Below are 26730 nucleotides of genomic sequence, written 5' to 3' on the forward strand. Positions count from 1 at the left end.
GACATGTTTTGCTGCAGCTGGGGCAGATAAAGGCGTCTAATTCTGCTGCTGCAGACCCACCGGGGCATTTTCCTCTCTCTGTGCTCCTCCCAGCAGTCATTCCTCCTATGGTCAGTGCTATGGATACACGTCCTGACTGACTTGTCTCCAGGCACTGCAGTTGTCTGCAAGGGATTCCCACAGGAATACTAATCGAATAATACTAAGGAGTGAGATACAAGGGACTTAATTCAATTGAATGTCTCCACAAACAGAAGAGGAGGAGAGGCAATTTTTGCTGGATCTGGCTTTCCACATTCCCCTTGCCAACCTTCTCCAGGTTGTTGGAGGAGTGTGGCATGCTAACCTGCAAGGGGAAAGGGGAAATCAGTTAAAAAAATTCTTCCCTCCTCATGATTAGGAGACGCATCCACTGGATTAGGATCCTTTCTGCACTCAGGCACAGCCAGATTCAAGAAATGTTGAATGAATTAAACATACATACAAACACCCTCTTCCTCTCAAATACTTCGGCTAAACCTGCCTGTTTGTTTCCTGAGAATTGCAAATCTAGCTAGCTTCTTTCTCAGCACTTTATTTAAAAGTGTCACTGACAGAAATGACATTCAGACAGAAAATAGCCTGTTCACTTGGACCCCTGCTAGAGAGGGGGATTGCAACAAGGGACGTGATTTTAGATACGGAGAAAGGCATATTTTAGATGCCTTTGTCTGGTTTTGAGGCTCTTCTAACATCTCATATACAGATGCATGTGAATATTTCTTGCAGGAAATCCCCTGGCAGACAAGCAGAGACAAAACTGGGTGCGGACAAAGGCATTCATATCAAACAAAGGAAGTAAATAAATTAGATTAGAGAATATATTGTTGATGTATTTCTCAGGCTGCAATCCTGGACCTGTAATTTTTTTGTGAGATATTTTTTGCAGTTGTTTTAATTGCAGTTGCAGTTGTAGTGGAAGGACTGGACACAAACCTCCAGAAACATCAAAAGCTCAGGGAGTTTGCATCCGAGGAAGTATGTATAGGATTGCTCTGTAAAGGATGGCCACTTTCATTTGTGTGAGCCAGTATTTTTCAAATTTAGGGTGTTTTTTTTAATGAGTATAGTCATCACATATAAACCCCACATATAAACTTAATATTCACATAGCACTTTTCAGTGATGCTCAAAATGCATTACATGTTAAGTTCAACAATCCTACATGGAGCACAAGTGTCCTGAAGTTATGGAGGATTTTTTCAGGTTGGGAAATGGAGGATTGTCTAAGGCTGTCTATTGAGCTTGTACTTGAAGTGAAAGTTTAACCTGCACTAGGTTTAATGGCTTATTGCTTCTTTCGGAATAATACATCTCACCAAGCTATACTGTTTATATTTTGAAGATAAAATGCTTGCTTACAGCTGTCAGGGTTATTGGCCCTATTTTAATGATCACAACTTTGTTTAATAAGCTGAGATATGTACAAGCTTATTTTCCATGTGCTCCATTCTTGGGTTGCTCCTGTTTTCATTCCGTTCTTCGTTGTGCCACAATCAGGAACTACTTTCCCGTTTTATTCATGCAAGGAACCTATAATTACGAGATTGTTTATGATCCTGGCATGTTCTGAACCTGGTAATCATAGTTTCCTGGTTTGAACAAAACGGGAAACTATGGTTAGTTGAAGTTTTCCAGATTTTGTTTCTGTATGCAGGGAAGAGAAGAGGCTGTATCCATGGACAAAAGTCTCATTCACATCACAGCTTATGAAGATATTACATAAATGTGGACAATGTATGGCTGATCTTTATTGAAAAAGCCTGAAAAAGCAGTTGTCTTGATTTGCTGTGATAAACAGGAATGTCCTAATCTGAAGTTTGAAATGGATGAAATTTCCTTCAGAGGGGAAGGATTTTAATACTAACTTTTGAAGTATTTTAAGTTTTTAATACTTAAATTCAAACTTGGAAAAGTCAGTTTTCTTCTATCTTTGGTACTTTGTGTATTCAGAGTTTCCATACAAAATTGATATCAGATACTTGAAAAATAGTCAAAGCACATTGGTTTTTACTCAAATACCTTCTTATGAATCCAGCAGCTCTGTTTGGATAATTGGTCTAAACCATTTTTAAAAACTCACGTGTTACACCTCTCATATACACCTCTTTTATCTTACTCCCCTTTTTTCTTCAAACAAAACTAGTTGTTTTTTGGTAAACTTTGTTTAAACTTGTTAATATTGTTGCTATCGAACAAAAGGGGGGGGGAAAGAGGGGAAGGATTTTGGGGGAGATTTCATTGGCTGCTCCTGTTTCCTTAACCATTGTTAAACAACAGAACAATATTTTTGTGTGTGAACTGGCTCAAATTAGGTGATAGTCTTCAAAACATACTGCAACAGCAGAATCTTATTACATGTTCATTTGTCAGTGCATGTTGCTTTTAGATCAAAGGAAGTGGTAGAAATAAACTGATTAAGTAAAGGTGAACAGTGTTATGTGATTCGGGCTATGTTCTTCAAACGCAATCATATATTTCAAAACTGTTTTTGTAGTGTTGATGCATATTTTGTATGTAGATTTACAGTTCCCCACATCCCTCTCTTCAAGCAGGATCATGTTCAGCATATATATGAGGATATTTTAGAGTTCTTAATAGTAGTTCTTTCTAGAGAAAGACCTGAGAAAGGTTGCAGAGGGCCTGACTCTGGTAGTGTGAACTATTTGAGGATAACATGTAATCCTCCTAAGAGAATTGTTTGTTTATACTTCTGCTCCCTCCTTGTCTGACTTCCCTGTTACAGACTGTACAGGATGTAAAGCATATAAACTGTTTGTTAAACAGAGTTGTTTGTGTGCATGTAGATGGTGATAATGGGAACACAGAGGCATTTAGCTGCCAGAAGGTAGGCAGCAATAGGTACAGGTACAGGGTTCCACCATCTTGAGTTCTATGAGAGATCACAGATTTGGCCACTTTGGGAGACATGATACAGAGATGATATATTTGGATAAAACTTCTTATGCCTAAAGTTGGGCTTTCTATTTGGGAATAAGATTATTTTAAAGCAGCAAATATTGGTGTTTATTTAAAGGTCTGGCAAATACCTACAACTTTTATTTTATAGCAAGTTACACTTGTTTCTCCCTGCTTTGTCTTTAAATATTTCCCCTTCTCTCCATCAGAGGCTACTAAAGTGGAACAAGATAGGAGTCCAGCAGAAAAGGGTCGTTCATTATTTATTCATTTATTTATTTTATTCTTGGGCCATAGACCCCTATTCCCAGTAGGGGACTTAGACTGACAACTTGCTTGCTTCCCTTTTCAAAGCCATTTAATGTTTTTTTAAAAAAATGGCCACATATCAAATCACCAGGCAAGGACTGGAGGTGACGTAGCACATAGAACTGCCTAAAAGCAGCTCTTTCACAGTAGCATTATAACTGAAAATAACATTTGTGCTTTTTTTATCCATTATTCCTCTTTTTGTTTGTGGTTCCTTTCTGTAACAAATGTCTGTAATGCCACTTAAACCAGCCTTTGCTCTATTGCTGTCACAGCAAAGCTTGATACAATGGAGTTTGTTCTCGTATTTTCATACAGCTTTCTGTTCATTTGATGTGTAACTTTAATCCCCTTCCCTCTTTTTTATCATTTATTTTAAAGGTGATTCATGCTCAGAAAGTGCACTACAGATAATTGCCACATCTGGCCACCATGCAGATTTCCCCAGTGGTATCCAGCCTGCACCAGAAGATGTCTACAGAATGAACTTGGCCAAAGGAGTTTCAATGTCTTTGCCATCATCACCGTTGCTGCCTCGCCACGCCTACTTGATGCAATCAAGAGCAAGCAAAAAATCTCCAGGTAAGTTAAAAAAATTATTTCTCAATTCGTAGAGTAAAAGACTACTTGGTTAATGACTAGTTCTTTGTCAAGTGATAAATTTCCTTCTAGACTCCATTTTCTACAACTGTTTTCCTGATATCCTGTTCACAGTATCACTCATCAAATGGCTTATGTGGGTTACCTCTAAGTAATTAATAGGAGACAGCATCATGCTAAGCCAAACTACGGTTGGCCACATTTCCAACCTTTGGGGGAACAGCATACAGGTGTTGAGTGGGATTAGAGACCAAAGTGGGTGGAGCAGTAGATGTGATTCTTACTTTATATAGAAGGCCACACACATAAAAAGGCAGAAGTTTCTGTACATAAACATGTCTTTCCATGTTTCATCCTGGCAAGCAAGCAAGAGGCATTTTCATAGCTCAAGGGCACATTCCAGCCAAGCAAAAGCACTTGAGGAGCCTGGGGAGGTTCCTGAGGACCAGATGGAGAGACCTGGAGGGCTGAGTTTGACCCACGGAGAAGAAATTGCATGGCTCCTGCCCAGGCATTCTGCTGTGTAGTGCTGCACCGCGCTTAGCCAAAGCTTGGCTTGGTGTGCTGCCTGAACCCAGGTACATGGTTTAGCTCCTTTGAACAAACTGTGAGCTGTAAACCATGAGACAAACCTTGGCTACATCTCGTGGTTTGTATGGGTATTGCTAAACCATGAGCCCAGGTGACACACTAAGCTAAGCGATGGTTTTGCTCAACTTAGCAGCAGAACAGTTACCGTATTTTTCGCCCTATAGGACGCACTTTTTCCCCTCCAAAAATGAAGGAGAAATGTGTGTGCGTCCTATGGGGCGAATGCAGGCTTTCGCTGAAGCCTGGAAAGCGAGAGGGGTCGGTGCGCACCGACCCCTCTCGCTCTCCAGGCTTCAGGAGAGCCACAGCGCCAGCCCCACAAGGTCGGGAGACAGCAGGGAGGCGGAACGCCGCCATCCCACTGTCTCCCGATGTGGTTTGGAGGCTGACGGCGGGGAGACGCGTTCTTCTCCCTGCCGCCTGCCCCGCAAGCTCCGGGGGCAGCTGGGAGGCGCAGCGCGTCTTCCCGCTGTCCCTGGACCTGGTCTGCAGGCGGGCGGCGGGGAGAAGAGCACTTCTCCCCGCCGCCAGCCCCACAAGCGCCTGGGGGGGAAAAATAATTTCCCCCCCTTTATTTCCCCCCAAAAAAACTTGGTGCGTCCTATGGGCCGGTGCGTCCTATGGGGCGAAAAATATGGTAATCAAGAGCAAAGTAGCTGAAATCGTCCCTCCCAGAGCCCACATGCTCATTCTAAGCCATGATTTGGCTCAGCATGATGTATGAACCAGGCCATTGTCTGGATGAGCTTACCTGATACTGCCTGAATGTTTCCTTCCTTACCTTCACGCCATTAGTTGGGGAACATAATTGAACTTGTGACTGCTACACAGAATGTGTGCAGCGTCAGAGAGTAGGACCTTTACATATTAAAATATTGATTGCTATTTTGGGGAAACATGGTGATTCAGTGTCATATTTGGCCTATTGATTTAAGGTCTGATATCATGCGAACTCTGCAAAGCATCATTGCTCAATAGACTGAACCCTTTGTAGTTTTACAGATGGTTTCAAGACGCTGTTTTCATTCTGAAGATGAATTGATTTACATTTATTATCTAAGCTGAATGTAATATGATATAGGAAGGGAGGGAAAAGGCTATTCAACTTTGTGATAACACCTCCTGAAAGCTTTTGTTTGTAGCAACAAGCAAATGTCTGTGTACATATCTTACTAAATAAGGTGTGACTGCTGCCTTCCTTTTTATCAGCTATGCGCTACTCATTCCAGTACACTAACATCACTTTGACTCCACCAGGCCTGGGACCTGAGTATCTGGTGAACTTTGCCAAGTGTGTGCTATCTGTAGAGACATGAAGTAGTTTTGGTTATTCCAAATGATCTAGCCTTGGGGAATTTTCTCAATGAAAGGAAGTAAGTAATAAGGAACAGTTATGTGTCGACTATTCTGAGCCCAAAGTAATGGTGCTTGGTGATAGAACAGATAAAAACAAATGGCAATTAGACAGTCATCCCTTGGAGAAGTCTAATAGATTTAATTATCTGGAGGTTTGTTTGCCCAAAATGGCCTATGGAACAGTCATTGGCAGGAAAATAAACTGAATGCCCAAAGTTCAATGCAGTAGGTGTTGAAATTTGCCAGAGTGAAGGGTGGGGAATCTTGGGCTGCCAGCTCTAAAAGTTTTTGCTGCTAAGGTTGATATATGGGGCAGAAATCTGGGGGCATTTCAAAGTCCAAACATCTGAAAGAAGTACAGTTGTGCTTTACTGAATCTCCCACCAGGAATGCCCACAGCGTACCTGTGGGGAGAAGCGGGATTAGTGCCAATTTCATATTTCATTTCAAGGACTGTCTTCTTATTTTTTAAACGGAGATATTTGGTAAATAAACTGGTAAAATAATGTATGGTGGAACACTCTCAATCATCCTCCCCAAACACCTAGCTAGCTAACAATAAACTATTATCAAGGAAATACGGATTTGATCCAGAGGCCCTTTTCACTACCAAAATCCCACTTAGCTGACAAAATATTAAAGCACTGTTCCAAAATCTGTTGCAGAACAGGAAGGGATGCCATTACTTTATACAGATTTTCCAGCACTTTCCCCGCTTTGAAATCATCACACCATGGGGAAGAGAAATACTTATCTGAGCTAAATGCACATTTTCTCTGAAAAGTGCCCACAACTCTGCGTATTTTCAGACTATGAAGTCTAATTTTGGGGAGATTTAAGAAAATCCCCAGAGGTCTGCACTTTCGTGTCTGCAGTAGCCCGTGAGTAGAGGATACAATAAGCTATTTGATGTTCTGCAAATGGCAGGAAGCATACAGGCAAAAATATTTTAAGCAATCTTTAGTAGTGGTTGCTACCCACCGAGATAGGGATAAGATTAAATATCTGTTGTCTGGCTAAATTCACGGTGAATGCAACTCAACTTAGACAAGGCCATGTGGCCTCCCTCAAGATCTAAGATTCTGATTTTTTAATGCATGTTTTCCCCCCTGTATAATTCTTATGTATAATTTATGCTCATATGTTTCTGTTTGGCTGCAACCTGTTTTGTTGCCTGATTAATAAATTCGTTTTGATGAAAGGAAGTAGCCAATACATATTAAAATATTGTGAAACTGGAGAAAGGATGCATAGAAGAGACTGTAGGTGACTTTTCAAAAATAGTATTTTATATATATTTTTATGTCCTTTTAAATCTATTTTTTTTCACTGTTGGTGGATTGTATTTCGGCTAGCACTAACAGTAGTATGTTTTCACTCCCCTGGTTACTTTGTCCTATCAATTTTCTTTATTGACATTATTTGAGTCTTCTTGTATCTTAAGGACTTAAAAAAACTTAACAACTTGGGATTTCCTGAAAGTCTTTGTCTCATGTTGTTCACACTTTCAGCCAGTGTCAAGGACCCTGTTTAACAAGATTGCCTAATTCTTAGTGATTACTCTATACATAATACAGTCCTGGATTTTCATTTATCTGATTTCTGTTAAGCAACCACTTAATGTAAGAAATAAATAAGTTATTTCTTTTGGACATGTAGTGCTTCTCTCTACAGCATTTCCCAACAAACTACTTCAGCATACTTTTGCAAATGTCACTTATATTAAAAATATTAAAATTCAAGTATGTAGTTTTGAAACATAAAAGTGGTCTTTTCTAGTCAAGATGAAAGGGAAGCACTACATTTAATACCTGTATTTTAGTGTCCCGCTTGAATTAGGTGTGGTTTAGTGGGGGGGGGGGGGACTGCTGGCTTTTGAAAAGTTGGCCTTGTCAACGAGAATTTATAGCTGTGATGAAATCAGATCCCAACACCCTTGAGTTGCCAGTAATGACAAGTCCAACTTGTGCTATTTCTTTCTCTCTTTTTTGATGTGTGCACCCAAGAGAAAGTGCATTACATTTGATTCCCCCCCCCTTCCACCTCTTGTTAATTTGTGTGGGGTCTTTTTTTTAAAAAAACCACACACCCTTAGTGTTATTTATCTTAATTTTATTGGCCTAAATCCAGCACAGAGGTAAGCTTATTAGACCCATTTAAAGCAATGAGTTTTCGTATACCAGACTCTGTTATATTTAGGCCATAATAAAATACTAGAGATATTATTTGGTTGCGATGTTCCATTTGCACAACATACTTCCACCTACACTGCACATACCCTTCCTCTGCTCCTCCCCTGCAACCCTCATGCCTCCCAAAAATATGCTCCAGAGGATTGAGGGACCCTCTGGAGTAGATTTGGGGACATGGAGGTTGGGGAGGGAGGAGAAAGGCAAGTTCTAGGAGATCCACTGGAGATCCACTGGTAGAACACTGGAGTCTCATCTTGTGTATTTTACAAGTTAAATATAATGTTTGTCTTTTAAAAACCTATATTAATTTGGGTAAGATGCCATCTTATTTATGTAGTATTTTAATTTGCTCACTTTGAGTTCATTGTTTGCATCCATCTGTCTCGGGAGACTATAGAGGGGTGTGCCTTTGGGGTGAAGTCAAAATGTTGGACGGTTACATTTATACACTTATAGCATAATACACAATTCTTCCTGAAGAATAATAATTTAAAGTAGAATAGTTTAAAACCAGCCATTCAAATGGGTTTGCAGACTTCAGTGGACAGCTGTTAAGGAGGAGGAAATTCATAATACAGAGGGGAAAAGAGTGTGTGAGTTCATGCCTGCTTCCTGCTCTTTTAGGCCAAACTAGAGAAGGCACAATTCATGAGCATGTTTTTAGAAATGTGAGTAGCAGCTGGGAGAGGGAAAGCTGCATCAGGGCTCACTGCACCCCTCTACCCACTGTGGTCCTGATGATTGGGGGATTTTCAGAAGGGAGAAAAAGAGTTAAACTCTCTTTTCCAGTTCCTACAACCCTGATCTTGGGAGAAAAGCAATGGCAATGACAAACCTAGACAGCATCTTAAAAAGCAGAGACATCACCTTGCCAACAAAGGTCAGTATAGTTAAAGCTGTGGTTTTCCCAGTAGTGATGTATGGAAGAAAGAGCTGGACCATAAAGAAGGCTGATCACCGAAGAATTGATGCTTTTGAATTATGGTGCTGGAGGAGACTCTTGAGAGTCCCATGGACTGCAAGAAGATCAAACCATTCTATTCTTAAGGAAATCATCCCTGAGTGCTCACTGGAAGGACAGATCGTGAAGCTGAGGCTCCAATACTTTGGCCACCTCATGAGAAGAGAAGACTCCCTGGAAAAGACCCTGATGTTCAGAAAGATTGAGGGCACAAGGAGAAGGGGACGACAGAGGATGAGATGGTTGGACAGTGTTCTCGAAGCTACCAACATGAGTCTGACCAAACTGCAGGAGGCAGTGGAAGACAGGAGTGCCTGGGGTGCTCTGGTCCATGGGGACACGAAGAGTCGGAAACGACTAAACAACAACAACAACAATCCTGATGCTGTCTCCCCACCCAAGTTAATATTGCACCAAGTTTAGCTCATTTTGATGCTTACGTTATTGGCAGAATTATTTCTGCATCAGACCTCTGAAAAGAAGAGCTTTTGAATATTCTTTTTTAGACATGCTTGTGTGCATAAGCCTTCAGTCAAAACTGAACTTTTCTTTTTGGCCAACTCTTCCGGCTAAAATGTATGCAATATTCTGGGCTTGGTTATAAGGGGAAGTCCATTTGCTGGCTTGGAAGATGTTGTGTTCACTCTTTCTTTCTTCCCACATGGGTAAGATAAAAGTGTTTCTGCTTTTATTGGAGTACTGGTCTGTGTTGCAATCAAACAGGATGTGAGAGATCTAGCCCACATAACGGGCAGGGTGTTATGGGTTCCTATCCCTGCAAATATTTCCTTTAGCACTTAGGTTTCCATGGCTTAACAGCCTTTTTGTCAAGTAGGGACTGCTCATGTGCGTGTAGTTAAATTTACGAGGATATACTTTCACAGTCCGGGAAAAGGCAGAGTCTCTGAACCTTGCTGAATTTCATCTACAAAATATTTGGATTTGTGTTATTAAGTGTTGCCATAAGATATACTTCGTAACAAAACCCAAGCTGCTGCTTTTCTGCTGCAAGGCCTTTAGGACACCTTACAACAAAATAAAATGATATCCAATAAAAGCCATTTAAATTAACAACTTGTAAAAAAAAAAAAGTAAGATAGAAATTGAGCCAGCTACAGCAAAATAACAAAAATACTATGCCTGTCACTCACGAAAAAACCCAAAGAGAATAATAGTATTTAAGTTGGCACCTAAAAGATATCATTAAAAAGCCTCTCTGGGAAGGATGCCACAGAGAAGAAGACTCTGTCTCTTGTAGCTAACCAACTCATCTTCCAAGGAAGGGACACCAGGAGCTTCAGACTATATTTACATTGCATTTAATGTGGCATGACTGGACAACAAGAATCTAGAAACATTTCTAAAACATTAAATAATATACTAGACACTCCATGTACTCTTCGGAAAGTCGTACCTGTCAAGCAGTCTGAAGTAAACAAGCTGCCAGTTTTTCTTTAGAAAAAGAAGTTGTAAAACTTGTTGTCTGCCTAGCCAGAACCTGAATACTTGTTTTCATGAGGAAAAAGCAGGGAAGCTGAGCAGTCCCTAAAAAGACTCCTCTAGCTATAAAGCTAAGTACAGCCGTATTTTGGATCCTGAACGCCTTGCGACTTAAACATCTAGGCTTCCAAACACCGCAACCCGGAAGTGAGTGTTCTAGTTTGAGAACGTTCTTTGGAACCTGAACATCTGATGCGGCTTCCAATTACGTACAGGAAGCTCCTGCAGCCAATCAGAAGCCACGCCTTGGTTGCCAAATGTTTTCAGAAGTCGACCGGACTTCCGGAACGGATTTTGTTTGACAGCCAAGGTACGACTGTACTTCATAGAACACCTTTCACAGTCAGTGTCTCCTCTGTATTAATAACAGACAGCTTATTTTCTAAGTGAAAAATGCGGAGAAACCTTACCCCTTGATAAATCTCCCATTCTTTGTACCAGATAGAATGTATGCATCCTATTTGCATTAATCCTTATGCACAAGCAAACATGTATCACACGACCAATTTACCATGTTGGTAAGGTTATCTTAATCCTAATTTGAATCTTTACTGATTCAGTGCAGTTTTATACATGAGTTCAGAAGTAAGCCCCATTGTTAATTAAGTCAAAGTTAAGTACAGTACTTCTAAGTCCCATTGATCTGGTTCACAAGTCACTGTTAGGCACCATGCAGATTCCCAGAGATTTCTTAGCTAATTTGCTCCTTGGCTCCAACTCATGGTTAGTTGAGGAGAGATCTTAACCATTCATCAGGGTTCTGCTGACAAGTTAAGCCAAACCAGAGCTCAGCATGGAGCAGGAGTAAAAAAAAAAAAAAAAAGACTGAGAAGGAGCAAGGCAGCTGCAGGCCCCTTTCTGGGAACCTGAACATTCATGCTATCTACCTGTTAACCCATAGTTTGGATTACCATGGTGTGCAAATCAGGCCATTGACTTTGTTGCTAAACAGTGAGTTACTATATTTTTCTGTCTATAAGACACCCCCTATTTTTGGGGACTCAGATTTAAGAAAATGGCCTTGGCGCTATCCTTGTACACTGGAACCTCTACCTGCAACCATAATCCATTCTGGAGGTCTGTCCAGAGGTCGAAACGGGTCGCTGGGAGAGGCGCTGTTGTGCGTAGGCATGGGTGGCGATTGCCCGCTTCTGCGCATGTGTGAACAGCGATTGCCGCTCCTGCACATGTGTGAACGGTGATCACCACTCCTGTGCAAACAGCGGTACACTTCCGGGCTTGCCATAGATGCTGGGCGAAATGGACGCAAGAGGAGGCAGACATAAGAAGAGGTTTGACTGCATAAGATGCCCCCTTATTTTTGACATAATTTATTAGGGGAAAAACCTAGTCTTATACACGGAAAAATACGGTAAATGTGTTTTTAAAGCATGAGTAGGGAACCTTTGGCGTTCCAGATATTGCTGAACTTCATGAGCCCTAAAAGCATAGCCAGTGGTCAGGGGTTGATGGTAGTTGCAGTTCGGACAAAACCTGAAGGGCCAAAAGTACCCCACACTCCATTTGTCTTTACATTCCCAATTTCAGGAGTCCACAAAGATTGATTCTGGTGATGGGTGGTGTTTGGGTCTGTTCAGACGTAACTCTAAGCTGTTCTTGCATGCTCCCTCTTTGCCTGCACCTCTCGTCATTTTATATGGCTGTTCCTGATTTCCGATACTTCCTTTTGACGAACTGAATTGTGCAGATTCATTGCTCTGTGTGCAAGCAGAAACTGAGTTGTCGCTGAACCAGGATCAGAAGTCAGGATTCGCCACGTAAGAAGGGGGAGAGTGAAGGACCAAGAGTCCTCAGCGCTCATTCAGTTATGAACATGTCCAGTTTTTCTTGACAGTAAATGGCTTAATCAAAGTCGCCATGATTCTCCTAAGTTTCACCTTTCTCTGCTTGCACATCCCACATGGGATATAATGATCTGTTTACTTTTTAGTTGAGCGGTGGAATTTAATGACTGATTCTGGAAGTTTTTGTATATTCAGGTCCCTTCACTACTGCTCCATTGTTCTGAATTCTCAGATTTTTCATTTGTGAGAGTGTGGCCTCCTCAGTTGCTTTTTGTTTTTGTTTTTGAGAAGTCCCCAAGTATGTGCAGCTCTTGGTATGGTGTGTTTATACATTCCTTTGAGAATGCTAGTGGCTGCTTTTAAAAACTAAAGGAAAATGTGACCTCAGCACTGCATTTCCTCTGTTTCTGCAGCTATGAAAAACATGTAAAGGGAAGCTACGCAACTCCAAATGACAGAATCACAACTCTTTCATTTTTAGAATTGCCTTTTCACCATCTCTTGCTTATTAATGTAATCCTGCTTTAAAATGGTTGCCCATCATTGTTCTTGTGTACTGTATCTAATTATAGTATTACTTGCCGTACATAGGCCAGAACGATTGTCTTTTGAAAGGATGTGGTTTGCATTTTAGAGGGAGTGCATTTTGGAGTTGCTTTCATTCTAAACAGGCCTTGCGGCTGCTTTTTATTCATGTTCTAATAAGTATCGAATAGCACCCTCTGCTGGTTTTTTATGCTGATAAAATCCTGTCTTTTTCGCATGTGTCTTTCATTGCATTGCAAAATGTACAAAGATCAAAGCAGAGTTGCTTTACTGATCTTTCTTTGCATCAGAATGTCCAAATACTGAAAATACGCAACTGAAAAAATCTCTCAGTGCAGATTACTTGCCTCTTAACATCTTTTAATCTTTCATGCTCACAGAGTGTATGCTTTTGGATGAAGGTGGGGATTATAATCTGCACCAGGAGATTAAACATACGATAGTGTGTATGTGGCGTTAATTGCCTCAGCTAACTTAAACAGTTCTAGTATTACAAAATAAAGGAGCACTTCTGTGAAAACTTTATCTGCTTTAAAACCTTTATGTGTGTAGCTTGAACTTTTGTTTATACGATCAAAGAGTAAAGCCAAGGGCAAAATAATTTTGCTGTGCAGAATCAAACGCAAGACTTATTTGCTCACCTTGATTTATTATCTTGAAGAATCTGGCCATATATAAACAGTACCATCAGCATCAGACACTCATCATGTAGGAGGGGGAACATGTTGTCAACACCTGAGCTGGAAGGGATGCAGTAAGCCAGAGTAGGACTGTGCTTGAGGCAGAAACTCATTCTTTATGTACTGTTATCTTCCCAGTTCCCTTAACACTGAGTGATGGGGAAATGAAACAGTCCTTTCCCCTTACTGTGGTAATGCAAATCTAAATTTCCGACTTCTTGCCTGCCATGAATTCTACGGTTAGGCTTATTTTTCTTTAAAGAAGAATGTTATTAATATTTAAAGAAAACAAACACAAGGCATTTGCTTTAAACCACAGAATGCCATACAAATTCTCCAATAGCTATACAGTACAAACTATTCCATATTTATATGCAAAATATAAGCAAAAACAATAATAATACTGAGTTTGAGTTTCCACTTTGAAAGCTAAGTAACAATCTCAGATTGTGCAGCAAACTACCTAAGCTGCTCCTCTGTTGGATCTTGCCCCCTGCTTGGTTTTTGACAACCCATTAGCCTGTGCCCCTCTTGATCCTCTATTGCTACCTTGAAGCCCAATCCCTGACTGTTTTGAACACCCTTTACACCTGTTTCTGGCCCATTTGGATGTATACCCATGTCTCCCCTTTCTGGTTCTAGATCTGGAACACCTGGAACCTGAAGGAGACCTGACAATTGCTCATGCAACTTGTTCTGGGGATGTTCTCCATCAAATGTTAATGGCACGAGTGCTTTGTGCTTCTTTCCTTGATCCCTGGTTTCTAATCACTTCTAAAGCTGCTTTAGGTTATTGCAAGAGTTGGGAAGCCTTTTCAGCCTAAAGGCTGCATTCTTTCTTGACAGCCATCCAGGGTGAAGCCTGAGAAAAAGGTGGACAGGGTAGTGGTTTTGAGTGGGCTACAGTCCACCCACACAGCAGTCAGAGGTTTCCACATACACATCTCCATTTCTCCCCATGGAAACAATCAAGCGGCGTTATTTCAGTTTAAAGAAATATTGCAGCCAGTCAAAAGCACTTAGTGTGAAGCAGAACTAGTGAGAGGTGTGGCCTGGGAAGAGAGGGTGTGGCCAGATAAAGATTATCTGGAGGGCTGCACTTGGCCCCTAGTCTAAGGTTCCCAACCCTCATTTTGTGCATGCTATTAGACGCGGGTGGCTCTGTGGGTTAAACTACAGAGCCTAGGACTTGCCGATCAGAAGGTCAACGGTTCAAATCCCCGTGACGGGGTGAGCTCCTGTTGCTCAGTCCCAGCTCCTGCCAACCAAGCAGTTCGAAAGCATGTCAAAGTGCAAGTAGATAAATTGGTACTGCTATGGCAGGAAGGTAAACGGCGTTACCGTGTGCTGCTCTGGTTTGCCAGAAGCGGCTTAGTCATGCTGGGCACATGACCCGGAAGCTGTACGCCGGCTCCCTCGGCCAATAAAGCGAAATGAGCATCGCAGCTCCAGAGTCGGCCAGGTGCATGCTGGGTCGGACAGTGCATGCTGGGTCATATGCCCCAGTATATACACCTGCTGATCTGTTTTCCCTTTGAAGCAGGCCTGCATAGCTTCTGACCCACCTGTCTAGAAGGAAGACATCAGCCAGTTGCTTGATGAGAGATGTAAACACTCTAGGGATGGGTTTGTTTCTCCTTTCCTCCTTCCCAGATGCCTGAAGTTGAAACAAGTCTCTTATGAAATATCTTCTTCTTAGAATGATGAGTAACATACTTTTAAAAAGTGTCGTTTTAAAATAACACTGTAAAGCCAACTCATGCTTCTGAAAATCTCTTAAACCCAAGATTGAATTGTAGTCATGTTGGTGATGATAGCTCTGCTACTGTGTTTTGACTTAATTACTAAATGAATGGCACTCTTGGGATTTGATGTGGAGAAAAGTACTCTAAAATGTTTCAGAATACGGAACATCTTCAAGTTTTGTCCCAGGAGTACAACTGGGAAATTGCCAGGCATATTGTTCCTGCCACATGTTGAAGGCCGCCTCCCTCCCCACCCCCAACATAGTCCCTGACTATTCAGATTCCTCTTTCTTCTACATCAAGTAAAATTAAATTGATGGATGTTTAAAATATACCATCAAACTCAAGGAGCATTCTAACATGTGAAAAAACATGTGAAGTCAGGAAACTTGTTCAAATTACGTGAATATTTTAGTTTCTGCAGTCTTTGAAACTCAAGAGGAAAACTTAGAATGCAGAACTGTGGATCTTGCAGCCGCTAGTTCCGGTAGATAAAGATGAGAGATGCTCATATTTTCAGTGATACGTTATTTACTTGGATGAAGTGATATATCAAGGCCGATCAGATTTATTTATTTATACCTGTCATAGACTTATTGTAAAATACAACTGGAATAACAGACCCTCAAATAAACATGGAAATGTTTACATATAGCATGAAGCATAATATAAACAAGACATACAAAAGTTTTCATCCAAAGAAACCCTTTTCTGAGATCATCTGAGCACTTTATCTTGGGAACTAGTATGTTGAGAGCACAAGGGTTAATGGTTTGCCTACTTTACAGAGCTTCTAAAAAAACTGTGTAGATCAAAGCAGACAGGTATTATCAATGACCAGCATCACCTTACATTTTTGTAAATTGATCCTTCTTCTTCATATCGGCGGGGGCGGGGGGGGGGGAGAAGCAGTTGTTATGTTTAGACTAGTTAGTGTCTTGGGTAAGAAATATGAGGAGGTCGCTTTTTTTTTAATAAAGCTGTATTGACTGCTAAACTGACTCAAAGAATAAAGCTGTTTTATTTTACACCTTGGGGGTGACATTTAAGTTCCTGCAGGAGAAGATTGTTATAATAAAACCTCCATGCACTGTGTGTGTTTTAAAGCCATAGACAAGAATGTAAGAACACAGTGTTCTGTATAATATGAATTCAGCGTACAGGAGGATTATGGATTATTTAATTTTAAAATCCTCTTTGGTTAATTCCAGCTTGTCTTTTATGTTTTGGATTTGGGTTTTTTTTCCTGAGCTGAACTATGAATATTAAGTACCGTATTTTTCGCTCTGTAAGACGCACCAGACCAGAAGACGCACCTAGTTTTTGGAGGAGGAAAACAAGAAAAAAAAAATTCTGAATCTCAGAAGCCAGAACAGCAAGAGGGATCGCTGCTCAGTGAAAGCAGCAATCCCTCTTGCTGTTCTGGCTTCTGGGATAGCTGTGCAGCCTACATTCGCTCCATAAGACGCACACACATTTCCCCTTACTTTTTAGGAGGGAAAAGGTGAGTCTTATAGAGCAAAAAATACGGTACTTCTTTATGGAATGCTAGAATAGCAGAGTCTTCTTCAGGAGTTCAGATATCTTGCAACCTTTACACACATGAGCGGGGAGAAAATAAACTATACCTCCTCCATTCTTCACTGTTCCAGTCGCCTTCCAACCCACAGAGGGCAAACCTCTGATGTGCAACATATTAGATCCCTGATTTTATGACTGGCTGTTTTTGAAGACAGTCCTTAAATTCTTGAGCCAAACTTTAGAGTACAGTCTAAAGTGAACAGGGAGTAACAGATATGGTCATTCTGATTTAGGTTGGGATTATTTAGCACAATACGTCAAATAACTACAGTGAAAGCTAAAGGACCCCTGGATGGTTAAGGCCAGTCAAAGGCAACTATGGGTTTGCAGCGCTCATCTTGCTTTCAGGTGAGGGAGCTGGCGTTTGTCCACAGACAGCTTTCCAGGTCATGGCTAGCATGACTAAACCACTTCTGGTGCAACAGAACATCGCGACGGAAACCAGAGCGCACGGAAATGCTGTTTACCTTCCTACCACAGCGGTACCAATTCCAGAAGTATTGGCACCATGTCATAAGGAACATTCAGGGGTGGAGGAAGGGGGGGAATAGCAGTCCTTGCTTTACCAGTAAGGGTGCTGCAGCCACCAGGTAATTTTGCTTCCACATCCCAAATAACGATGCTGTTTGAGCTGCAACAGCGACTGGCTACCAGGCAAAGCACCACAGCTGCAAAACAGGGTGGTGGGGGCCAGGTAGGCCCTGATTTAGCTAAAATGCCCCTCTGAGAACTTTTGGCCCAGCCTCATTCCAACTTGGTCTTGGGATGGAGATAATCTTAGTGGAACTTATGGATGAGCCACACAGTGAATTGGATGAAGTCCCTGTTGGCTCTGCGTCACCCGTCAGCAGCTTTTGAAACTAATGACTAGTGGTATCCTTCTGGACTGTCTGGGCACAATGGGACTTGGTGAGAGGTTCTGTTTTGTATAGACTTGGTCTTTCCTTTAGAGACGCTTTTGAGACAGTGACGCTGGAGGCTCTATTTCTTGGCACCATGATCTCTGACCTATAATGCCCCACAACATTACATCTTGTCTCCTGTGCTGGGAGGAGGGGATTGTCTAGGGATTTTGAAGTGCGGTGTCATCATCAACACCCAACTTTTAACTCTCATTTCCTACATATTCAAGAAAGGCAGCCAAGGTCTTGCACTGGTGGTTAGAATTTGTAGTGGACTGGATGTGAGCTAGCAAACTGAGATGTAATCAGGGCAAAACTGATGCTTCAGGTGAGCGAGGCTGGATCAAGACGCATCAAAAAATGTGATTCAGTTAAACGCCTTGTAAACTTCATACAGGGAAGCCCCGTTGGTGAAAGATGGGACTCTACAGCGCCATGTGGTGTCACAGATAAAGTGCTTTATCTTTATGAATGGTGCTGAGTCCCAAGACTACTGTTCCTGGGGATGAGGATACAGTTTGGTTTGGGTATGGTTTCACTGCTTCTGAAGAATTGAGCCCACAACTTGACAATGCTCCTGGATACAGCTTTGTTTCTGGATGGCCGGGTGGCCGCTGTGACTAGGAGTGCTGTTGCCCACCTTAGGCTGGTGTGCCAGCTGCAGCCATTGCTCAAGAAGTGAGACCTAGCTGTAATCAAGCATGCCATAGTTGCTTCAAGAATTGGATTACTGTTAACAGTCTTTACAAGCAGCTGCCTTTAAAAAGTGTTTGGAAACATAAGCTAGTCCAAAATTTGGAAGCAAGAGTTCTAACCGGAGCCTTTTTTTAAAAAACCCATATTTTATTAATTCCAAACTTAAACATAAATGACATAATAACAATAATCTGTTTTACATGAAACATGTGACTCGTTTTTTCTACCTACACTGACTTCCAGTTTATTTCCAAGCTCAGTTCAAAGCCCTGGATATGATCTTTTTAAAGCCATAAACAGCTTGGCACCCTGTTACTTACAGCACTGCCCCCCTCCCATAAGTTCCTGCCTGTCCACTTTCCCAGGCTGTGGAACTCCTTGTCCTGTGAAATCAGAACCACCCCGTTCTCTTGTAGCCTTTAGATGAAAAACCAAAACATTTTTATTCCTCCAAGCTTGTGTTGTGACTGGTTCCTAAATCTTGCTGCTGAATATTATGCTCCTGATTACCTGCTGTGTAGCTTGCTTTGATGCATTCCTGACTCATTTTTGTCTGATTTGATCTGGAACATTTTGAATGGCAAAGGCATGATATAAATGTTTAAATAGTGAATACCACACTTACTATCATCAGCAGTGGACTCTGAGGAAGGGTATAATCTACTGTTAGTTCAATTGTATGGGCTATAGTATTTGCATATATTTTTATCTCTGAACAATTGAACCAGACATTTGGGCGGGGGCGGGAGGGAGGGCAGCTGCTTTGGTTTGTGCACATTTTCAACGTTTATCATTTCTTGTTCCATTCGTCTTACTTTAACAATAAGATGCCGTGTACCACTGGTAGACTTGTTTCTCCTTTATTTTACCATCTAACATTCCTGATCTTTGCTAATTTCTGATGTGGAAGGAATAAGGTGATATTCACGAGGGTGGTTGATTTCTGAATCCAGTGAGCCACAACTAAGGTAGTATACCGAAAATGACAAGGTAGCCTTAATAAATTTATCCACTTCTGTCTTAAACCCAGGTGGTTTTATGTTCCTCAAATGTTCTTGGGAGTATTATGCCTTTGTATCCCTAAAATGGTTAAAGGGCACTTTGTGATTTTTAGTAATTAGCTATATGTATAGCTCTCCTATTTCCCGCTCTGTTTATACATACACACATTTATAATGTGCTTCATAAAACCCTTTGGCTTCCATTTTATCTTTTGTCTTATAATTCCACACAGATCTGTAATACGTCATTCGCCATATAAAGATAAGCTGTGCTCTCCAAACTTTGCCAGCTGAATTTTTTATTACTACAGTTTACTGGAAAGTGGGGTATCTTTATTATTTCAAGAGCAATCTAAACCACAAGCTACACCAGCTGGATGAGAGAGAATTGTTTTGGCACAGTTAAGAGCTATGGGAACCTAATGAATGAAGGGAGTCTGGGCAAAATGGAAGCAAGCGTGCTAGGGCAGGACTGTTGCAGACAAATACCTGAGTGAGGCTGGAACCCTAGAAGAGTCCCATCCTATGTTTCTTTTTGTATACTGTACTTCTGTGGCTTTCTTTTTGTATACTTCTGTGGCTTTGCGCTTAGGGGTGTTGCTGTGTGGTATGAGATCATCTGTTACAGTTCTGCTACCTCTCCTTTCCCCATCTAAAATTACTGTTTTGGTTCTGGTTTCTTTAAATATGTACATTATTGATTGTAATAAAATGATAACAACCAATCGGTTACAGAGTTTTACATTTAAAGTGCAGTTCAATGAAGAATCTGTAAAAATAAGGAGGGGGAAGGGTCTGCCCATGGTCCACCCTCATCCCCATTTAAAATTATTGTTGCCAGCAGTTCCTCTAAAAGGCTAAGCTTGGATTCGTGGAGGCTGCATTTTGTTCCCAATTGTGCTGCCCTTTCCCACTGAATTACCAGTGCCTTCTGTGGCCTTCAGTGAGCCACTATTGTGGTATGTGCATCCTTCCTTTTCAGATTGGCCCAACCATTAGGCAGCCACCTGGGGCAGAAAATGTGGAATCTGGCTATTCCCCTCTGTGGGTTCTGTATGGCCTGTTCTGGGTCCCCTAAACTATCCTGCTGTCTCAAGTGCAGTGGAGGTCCAGGTTCAGTTTGTAGTTCAGTTAGGAATGGGGAGCAGTTGCCATTTTGTCCCTGCATTGGGCAGCACAATATCTAAGTCAGGCCCTGTTTCCTTAAGACGACTTTGTAGCTCTCCATGGGAAAATGCTTATTCTGTCATACACATGTGTGTGTGTGTGTGCTGTTTAGCTCTATTGAACTATATTAACTATATGGAACCATCAGTTTCATACTGAGATCCAGAGCCTCTTCCTATGGGTTCTTCACACAAGTCTGCTAGCAACTGAGTCCTCTCCTGTGGGGTGGATCTTCTTGGCAGCATGCTTGGAGGGTTTTATGTTTGTGAGGGACTATGACAGAGACCCATGATGTGGCGATGGCAACCCAGTTTGTTGCTTATGTCTATGGTTGTGGGTTTTTTTTATAAAAACATGGTGCTGTAGAGGAATTTTCAGTGTTAAAATGCCAAAATTGGTGGGTAGTGGTAGAGATGCCAGGGATTTTGTGTGAGGGGTTATAGTTGTTGATGCTGCGTTGAATCTTATCTCTGATAGTTTTTGTTCCCTTGTCATCTCTGCTACTGGAAGTGAATAGAACTGGGATACATTAAGAACAGTATTGGCCCTGGTGTCAGCCCAGCAAAGCAGAATCCTAGGATAAGGCCTGTTGGCTTACTTAAAAGCAATTTCTGTTTCTCTAAAGAACCTTTAGATGGCAGTATTGTTCTCATTGTGGGGGGTGTTTTGGTGGCTCAAAATTCTGTTGTGCATTTAATGTTTCCTGCAATTGCATTCAGCAAAGCACACGGCTATCAATAATTTAAATAGTAGAATGAAAGTACTAAATTCATTCTCTTACATTTGATGAACTCCTTTGATGAACAGTTACTCCAACCTCAAAAGTGAACGACGCACTTATAAATTACATAGTATGTTTGATTTTAGCCACCAGTTAGCAAAACTCCCTCTTTTATTTTTATTATTATTGAAAATACTGAAGAGCTACCGTAGCAGCTGAACAGATATTTCTCTCCTTTCTTCCTCCCGCCCTGCCCACCGTCTTACAATCAACGTTGTGCGTCATTCGCCTGGGTAAAAATACTGTACTCAGTAATATAAAGCTGCTGGACTGGAGTATTTAGAGTGTTAATGTTGCAAGCTGTCCGCTTTGTAATCCTTGCCTCCCAGCTTCAAAGATTATACTAGTAAACAGGGTTATCTTCGAATTGAAGCAGAAAAACAGAGGCTCTGCCTAGAGAGGCCAACTCCAGAGCTGTGTGAGTTTTGACCATGTCAAAGTCACCCTCTTTACATAGGCTGGAGGCTGATTCAAGAGCACCGCAGCAAGGAAACTGCTTTTGTTCCACAGCACAGTTTACATTCCAAAAAGTGAGCCTGACTAAAGCTTGCTGTTGCTGCTTTTTCCCCCTGACAACAGACAGCGAGAGTGGAAGTACGAGAGTTCACTGTCTTTATTATAGCATGTGTTGTGTGTGTATTGTCTCCGTCTGCAACGTGCATTTCTGCTTTTAGAGTTGTTCTGGTCCTCTGTAATTTGTGTTCTGTGTGGGAAAAAGGCAAGTTTGAGATCTTTCCGCATTTCAGGTCCCATCAGGAAGCCCAAGTATGTAGAAAGTCCCCGGGTACCAGGAGATGCAGCCGCCGTACCAATGAGGAAAGTGTTGGAGCCGACAGATCCCAACCAGAATGGTAAGCATGTGTGTTCGGAGTGCTTTCCTTTCGACTTAATGACTGGACTTCGACTTGAAAGCGAAGCGGCTACAAAAACAAGTAAGAATTGAGCCCTTTGTGCAGATCTTGGCTTTGCAGATCTTGTGATAGGTTCGTTATGTGCCATGTCTAGCAGTCTAAAATTCTTGAACGATGTATGCACAGTCTTCAAGCAAAATTAAGTGTGAGAGTTGCGGGTCCCTTTTAATGTGAGAGGCCTGTTTAAATTCCGTTTCTGGACTTGCTTTCAAGTTTTAACAACGGAGTACGTTATGCTGATGCCATGTTGAAGTGCTGTGTCTTGCCACTGCCATTAAATTGCTTGCTAAATCAGACAGCAATAACAATAGATGACTGTGTTGGCAAAGCTGGTAGCAGCCCGACCCTGGAGTTAATTGGTATTCTTGAAAAGTTCCTAGTTCATTAAATTTGACTACCACATAACAAAGTGCAGTTTCAGAGAATGTCAGGGCAAAATGACAATCAACATGCTGTGTAAGTATTTGTATAATAATGAGGATTTCATATTCACCGTGATGTTTTAGATTTACAGCCTAATTGACACCAACAGAAACAACCTATAACATCAAGTTAAATTGGATATTCCCTTGTTCTTCTTGTGCTTTGAATTTAAGACCTGAGTTCTCACCATCTCTTCTTATTGGAGGTGCAGAAAGTTTCTAGGAATATTCCTTCCTGGCACCTTTCCTACATTTTTGTGCATATCTTGATTCGGATATACACAAAAGTGTATGGCGCTATTTCTTCTACAAGCCAGTCTAACTTCTGTAGCTTAAATTCTGTGTCTTTCTGCAGTTTCATCCCCCCCCCCTCAAATTCCAAAGCAACAAGTTCAAGTATGTTCCATCTCTCGTAGGTTTCAAATTGAAGGAGCTGAACACTTAAAAATATGCATGTTGTATTGATGGTTTCTTCCTCCAACATTTTATTTTCACTCAGTTATTTTCTTCAGACATGTGCATACTGGTCATGCAGGAGTGACAGTCAAATATTGCTACAGTTTTGTTGTTTAATAGGGAAGCCCCCTTTTTGCGGTGGAAAGCTTGCATTTTGTATCTGCTTTATACATCCATCACCTCTCATGACCCACTGATTAGTAACTCTCTCTTCAGCAAAGTGGATCTAGGCTTTCTGAGCTAGAGAGGTTATAAATCCTGAAATACTGATCATTGTTCACTGGTTTGGGTGGCTTAAGTCTCCATCCTCTCACTCCCATATGGCAGCAAATTTCACTGCCATTTTGCCATTAGCCTGCACATACTATATCTCCATAATGATTTAAAAGAATAACATCAGAGATGGTAAAGAAACCGATTGTTTTAAGCCCTTTCTGACTAAAGGAGACTTGCCACTAGTGTCCTAAATATAATCATAAAATAAATGACACCTCTAGGTATGGAGTTCATGTGAATAAATAGTTCTTGTTTGGCTACAAAACTGATTATTCCACAGTAATCAACATTCTCAGAAGGAAAGGAGTAGACTATTTCTAATTTTTAAGGGAGATCCTTACTGGATGGATTAAAGCAAATTGATGAGATGGCAGATGTATCAATAAGTGGTATTTTTTGGCACAGCAGCAACCATTTGTATGGATGCTGTGGCATGTCGCAGACAAGCAGAAAGGCCACAGCTTACTCCTTCATGGCATACATCAAATTTCAAAGGTGATGTAATGTGCACACAAGTCCTTTCCAGGCATTCCTTCCACAGGTTCCTTACCTTCATTTGCAGAAGAGATCTCTCTAAAGGGGACCTTGCTGCAAGCACATAGATTCTCCCGATTGGGGGAAAGCCCATGTCCGTATTGCAGGCTTCCCTTGAGAGCTGTTCCCCACCCACTGTGGACGATCAGCAGAGTGACAGGCACAAGAGATTCCATGTACAAATGTCAGCCAGGCAGGCAATTGAATGCTACTTTGACAGCATCCTTCGCTGTACCTGAGGGCAGTAGGAGCCCTTAGGTGGGACATTTATTGCCTACAGCAGGTGCCTCACTCTGTCTTATGGTAAGTCCAGCCCTGCCTGGTGGGGGCAGGATCTGCAGCCACTATCCCACTTCCTCCTCCTCCTCCTCCTCCTCATAATTACAATTGTGTGAAGAGGCTGGAAGAGGTTACAGTATCCTCTTAATGAGGTAGAGTATGTACTCGAGGCCCTTCTGTCTGCTACCAAAGCCCACATTTTATTTTCCCTTTCCACAGAGGCCAATAAAGGCAAAAAGACTGTCGTGCCTTGTGCATCTGTCAAGAAAAGTGTCACCCTGGTTTCTCATTGTTGGCAGGCTATGTTCTCTGTGTTTGCTGTATGGTTGCTGATCAGAGTGTGAGGTTCAAATGGCTGTCTCTGCAGGCTGAGTGTGGTTGTGTGGGAGTGAATAGAAACATTGGCTTAAAAAGTCGCTTCTGTGGAGCAGCTTTGGCTTCCTTTGGTCTCTAAATGACATGATTTTTTTCTTGCAGGAGCAAGAAGTGAAATGTGTGGATTTCTCTTTTAAATTGCTCAACTTTTTATCTGTATTTTTAATAATACAACATCAAACGGATATCCTGCACTAAAAGATAACTAGAAAGATGTGGCAATGATCACAAATAGATGACTAGCAATGGGGGGAGGGGGGCGGCATTCTCCCAGTACATCACCCTGATATCACACATTAAGAGTTTCTATGTTTCTGCCACAAGAAAGTAGATTATTCTGACTTCCAGGTTAGGTAAATATTAATATTTATACTGAAAAACAAATTGATGTTTAGAGGTTTCTTGGTACCTCTTCCTTAGCTGTATTGGGGGAGGGCATCAAACTGTTGGCATCTTCACACATTGTGGCCATCTTGCATTGGATACAGTGATGGGAGAGTCAGGTGTCAAAAAAGCTGGGAGAATTCCTACTTCTATAATGCGAAAGCCTTCCAGGATGGAGTCTCTTGGTGGCCATATCCGTAATCGCATGGATAACTGCAGTGCGCTCTACTTGGGGCTACCTTTGAAGGTGACTCAAAAACTACAACTAATCCAGAGTGCGGCAGCTAGACAGCCGACTGGGAGTGGCCACTGGGAGTATAGTAAAACCGGTCCTGAAAGATCTTCACCGGCTCCCAGTACGTTTCCGAGCACAATTCAAAGTGTTGCTGCTGCCCTTTAAAGCCCTAAATGGCCTCGGCCTGGTATACCTGAAGGAGCGTCTCCACCTCCATCGTTCAGCCTGGTCTCTAAGGTCATCCGAGGGGCTTCTGGTGGTTCCCTCACTGCGAGAAGTGAAGTTACAGGGAACCAGGCAGAGAGAGCTTTCTCGGTGGTGGCGCCCGCCATGTAGGACGCCCTCCCATCAGCTGTCAAGGAGATAAAGAGCTACGCAACTTTTAGAAGATACCTGAAAGCAGTCCTGTATTGGGAAGTTTTTAATGTCTCCCATTTTATTGTGTTTTTTATATGTACTGGAAGCCACCCAGGGTGGCTGGGGAAACCCAGCCAGATGGGCAGGGTATTTAATAATAATAATAATAATAATAATAATAATAATAATAATAATAATAATAATAATAATTTACTTATTACATTCATATACCACCTTCATCTTCCAAGGTGTTCAAGGTGGTGTACATGGTTCTCCTCCTCCCCATTTCATCCTCACAACAACCCTGTGAGGTAGGTTGGCTAAGAGATAGTCACTGGTCCAAGGTCACCCAGTGAGTTTCATGGCTGAGTGGGGATCCGAACCCTGGTCTCCCAAGTCATAGTCCAACACTCTGAACCATTACGCTGCACTGGCTTTCATAATGCATCACCTTTGTCTTCATATGTGTGTGTAGGGAAAGTTGGGACTGCTCACTTGGGCAAGAGTGTATTGTGTGAACTCTTTAACTACTCCAGTAATGTATCTGAAGGCATTAAATCACATTGTTTTCAACTGTTTATATAGAAATCACCAGCATAAATGCTGAATTTGACTCTTAATGTGGTGACAGCATCTGTTTCATGTTTTGAGCTCGGTTTAAGATAATCACTTGTGTGTATTGAACATTTTTTAAACTCAAGAAGTTTACTTTTTTTAAAAAAGTGCTCTTCAGTTGTTTACTACTGTTGGCTTTAAAAGCAATTTCTTGGACCTCTCTGCTTAGTTGGTGGCAGAAATCCCAAAGGGTTAGTGCTCTTGGAAAGTAACAAACAGAACTGTAGTTTCTGTTCTCCTACATCCTATTGGAAGTATCAATTTCTTATCTAGTGAGGATTCCTATATGTGTATTTTGAATATCTGAAATTTCAAATACTTAAAAGGCTTCAGTTCCAACATCTTCTGTACATTAATTTTGTTCAATAGTCTAACATAATAATTCCCAAACGGAAGCTTAAGTTTTGGGTGTGGATTGTAGTCTGGTGAAGTAGTTTGCTGTTAGTACTTATAGGGAGAAATGAGAAACATGCATGAACATCAGCTCAGGGTTACAAGGAACTCCTTAGCTGCTC

At 41.6% G+C, this 26730-nt stretch overlaps 1 protein-coding gene across 4 annotated transcripts in view; it reads left to right on the forward strand.

The window, feature by feature from the left end:
* Positions 1-26730, forward strand: part of TANC1 (tetratricopeptide repeat, ankyrin repeat and coiled-coil containing 1) — a 129336-nt gene that overhangs the window by 59762 nt on the left and 42844 nt on the right. For 2 of the 4 annotated variants that reach the window (XM_083493061.1, XM_083493060.1), the window contains exons 3-4: positions 3649-3849; positions 22118-22222. In XM_083493061.1, the coding sequence (XP_083349187.1) occupies positions 3649-3849; positions 22118-22222 (306 nt within the window). The remainder of the gene's footprint in view (positions 1-3648; positions 3850-22117; positions 22223-26730) is intronic. The other 2 variants (XM_083493063.1, XM_083493062.1) reach the window with 1 other exon arrangement.

This window comes from Podarcis liolepis (assembly GCF_965112155.1).
Source record: "Podarcis liolepis genome assembly, chromosome: 1".
NCBI lineage: Eukaryota > Metazoa > Chordata > Lepidosauria > Squamata > Lacertidae > Podarcis > Podarcis liolepis.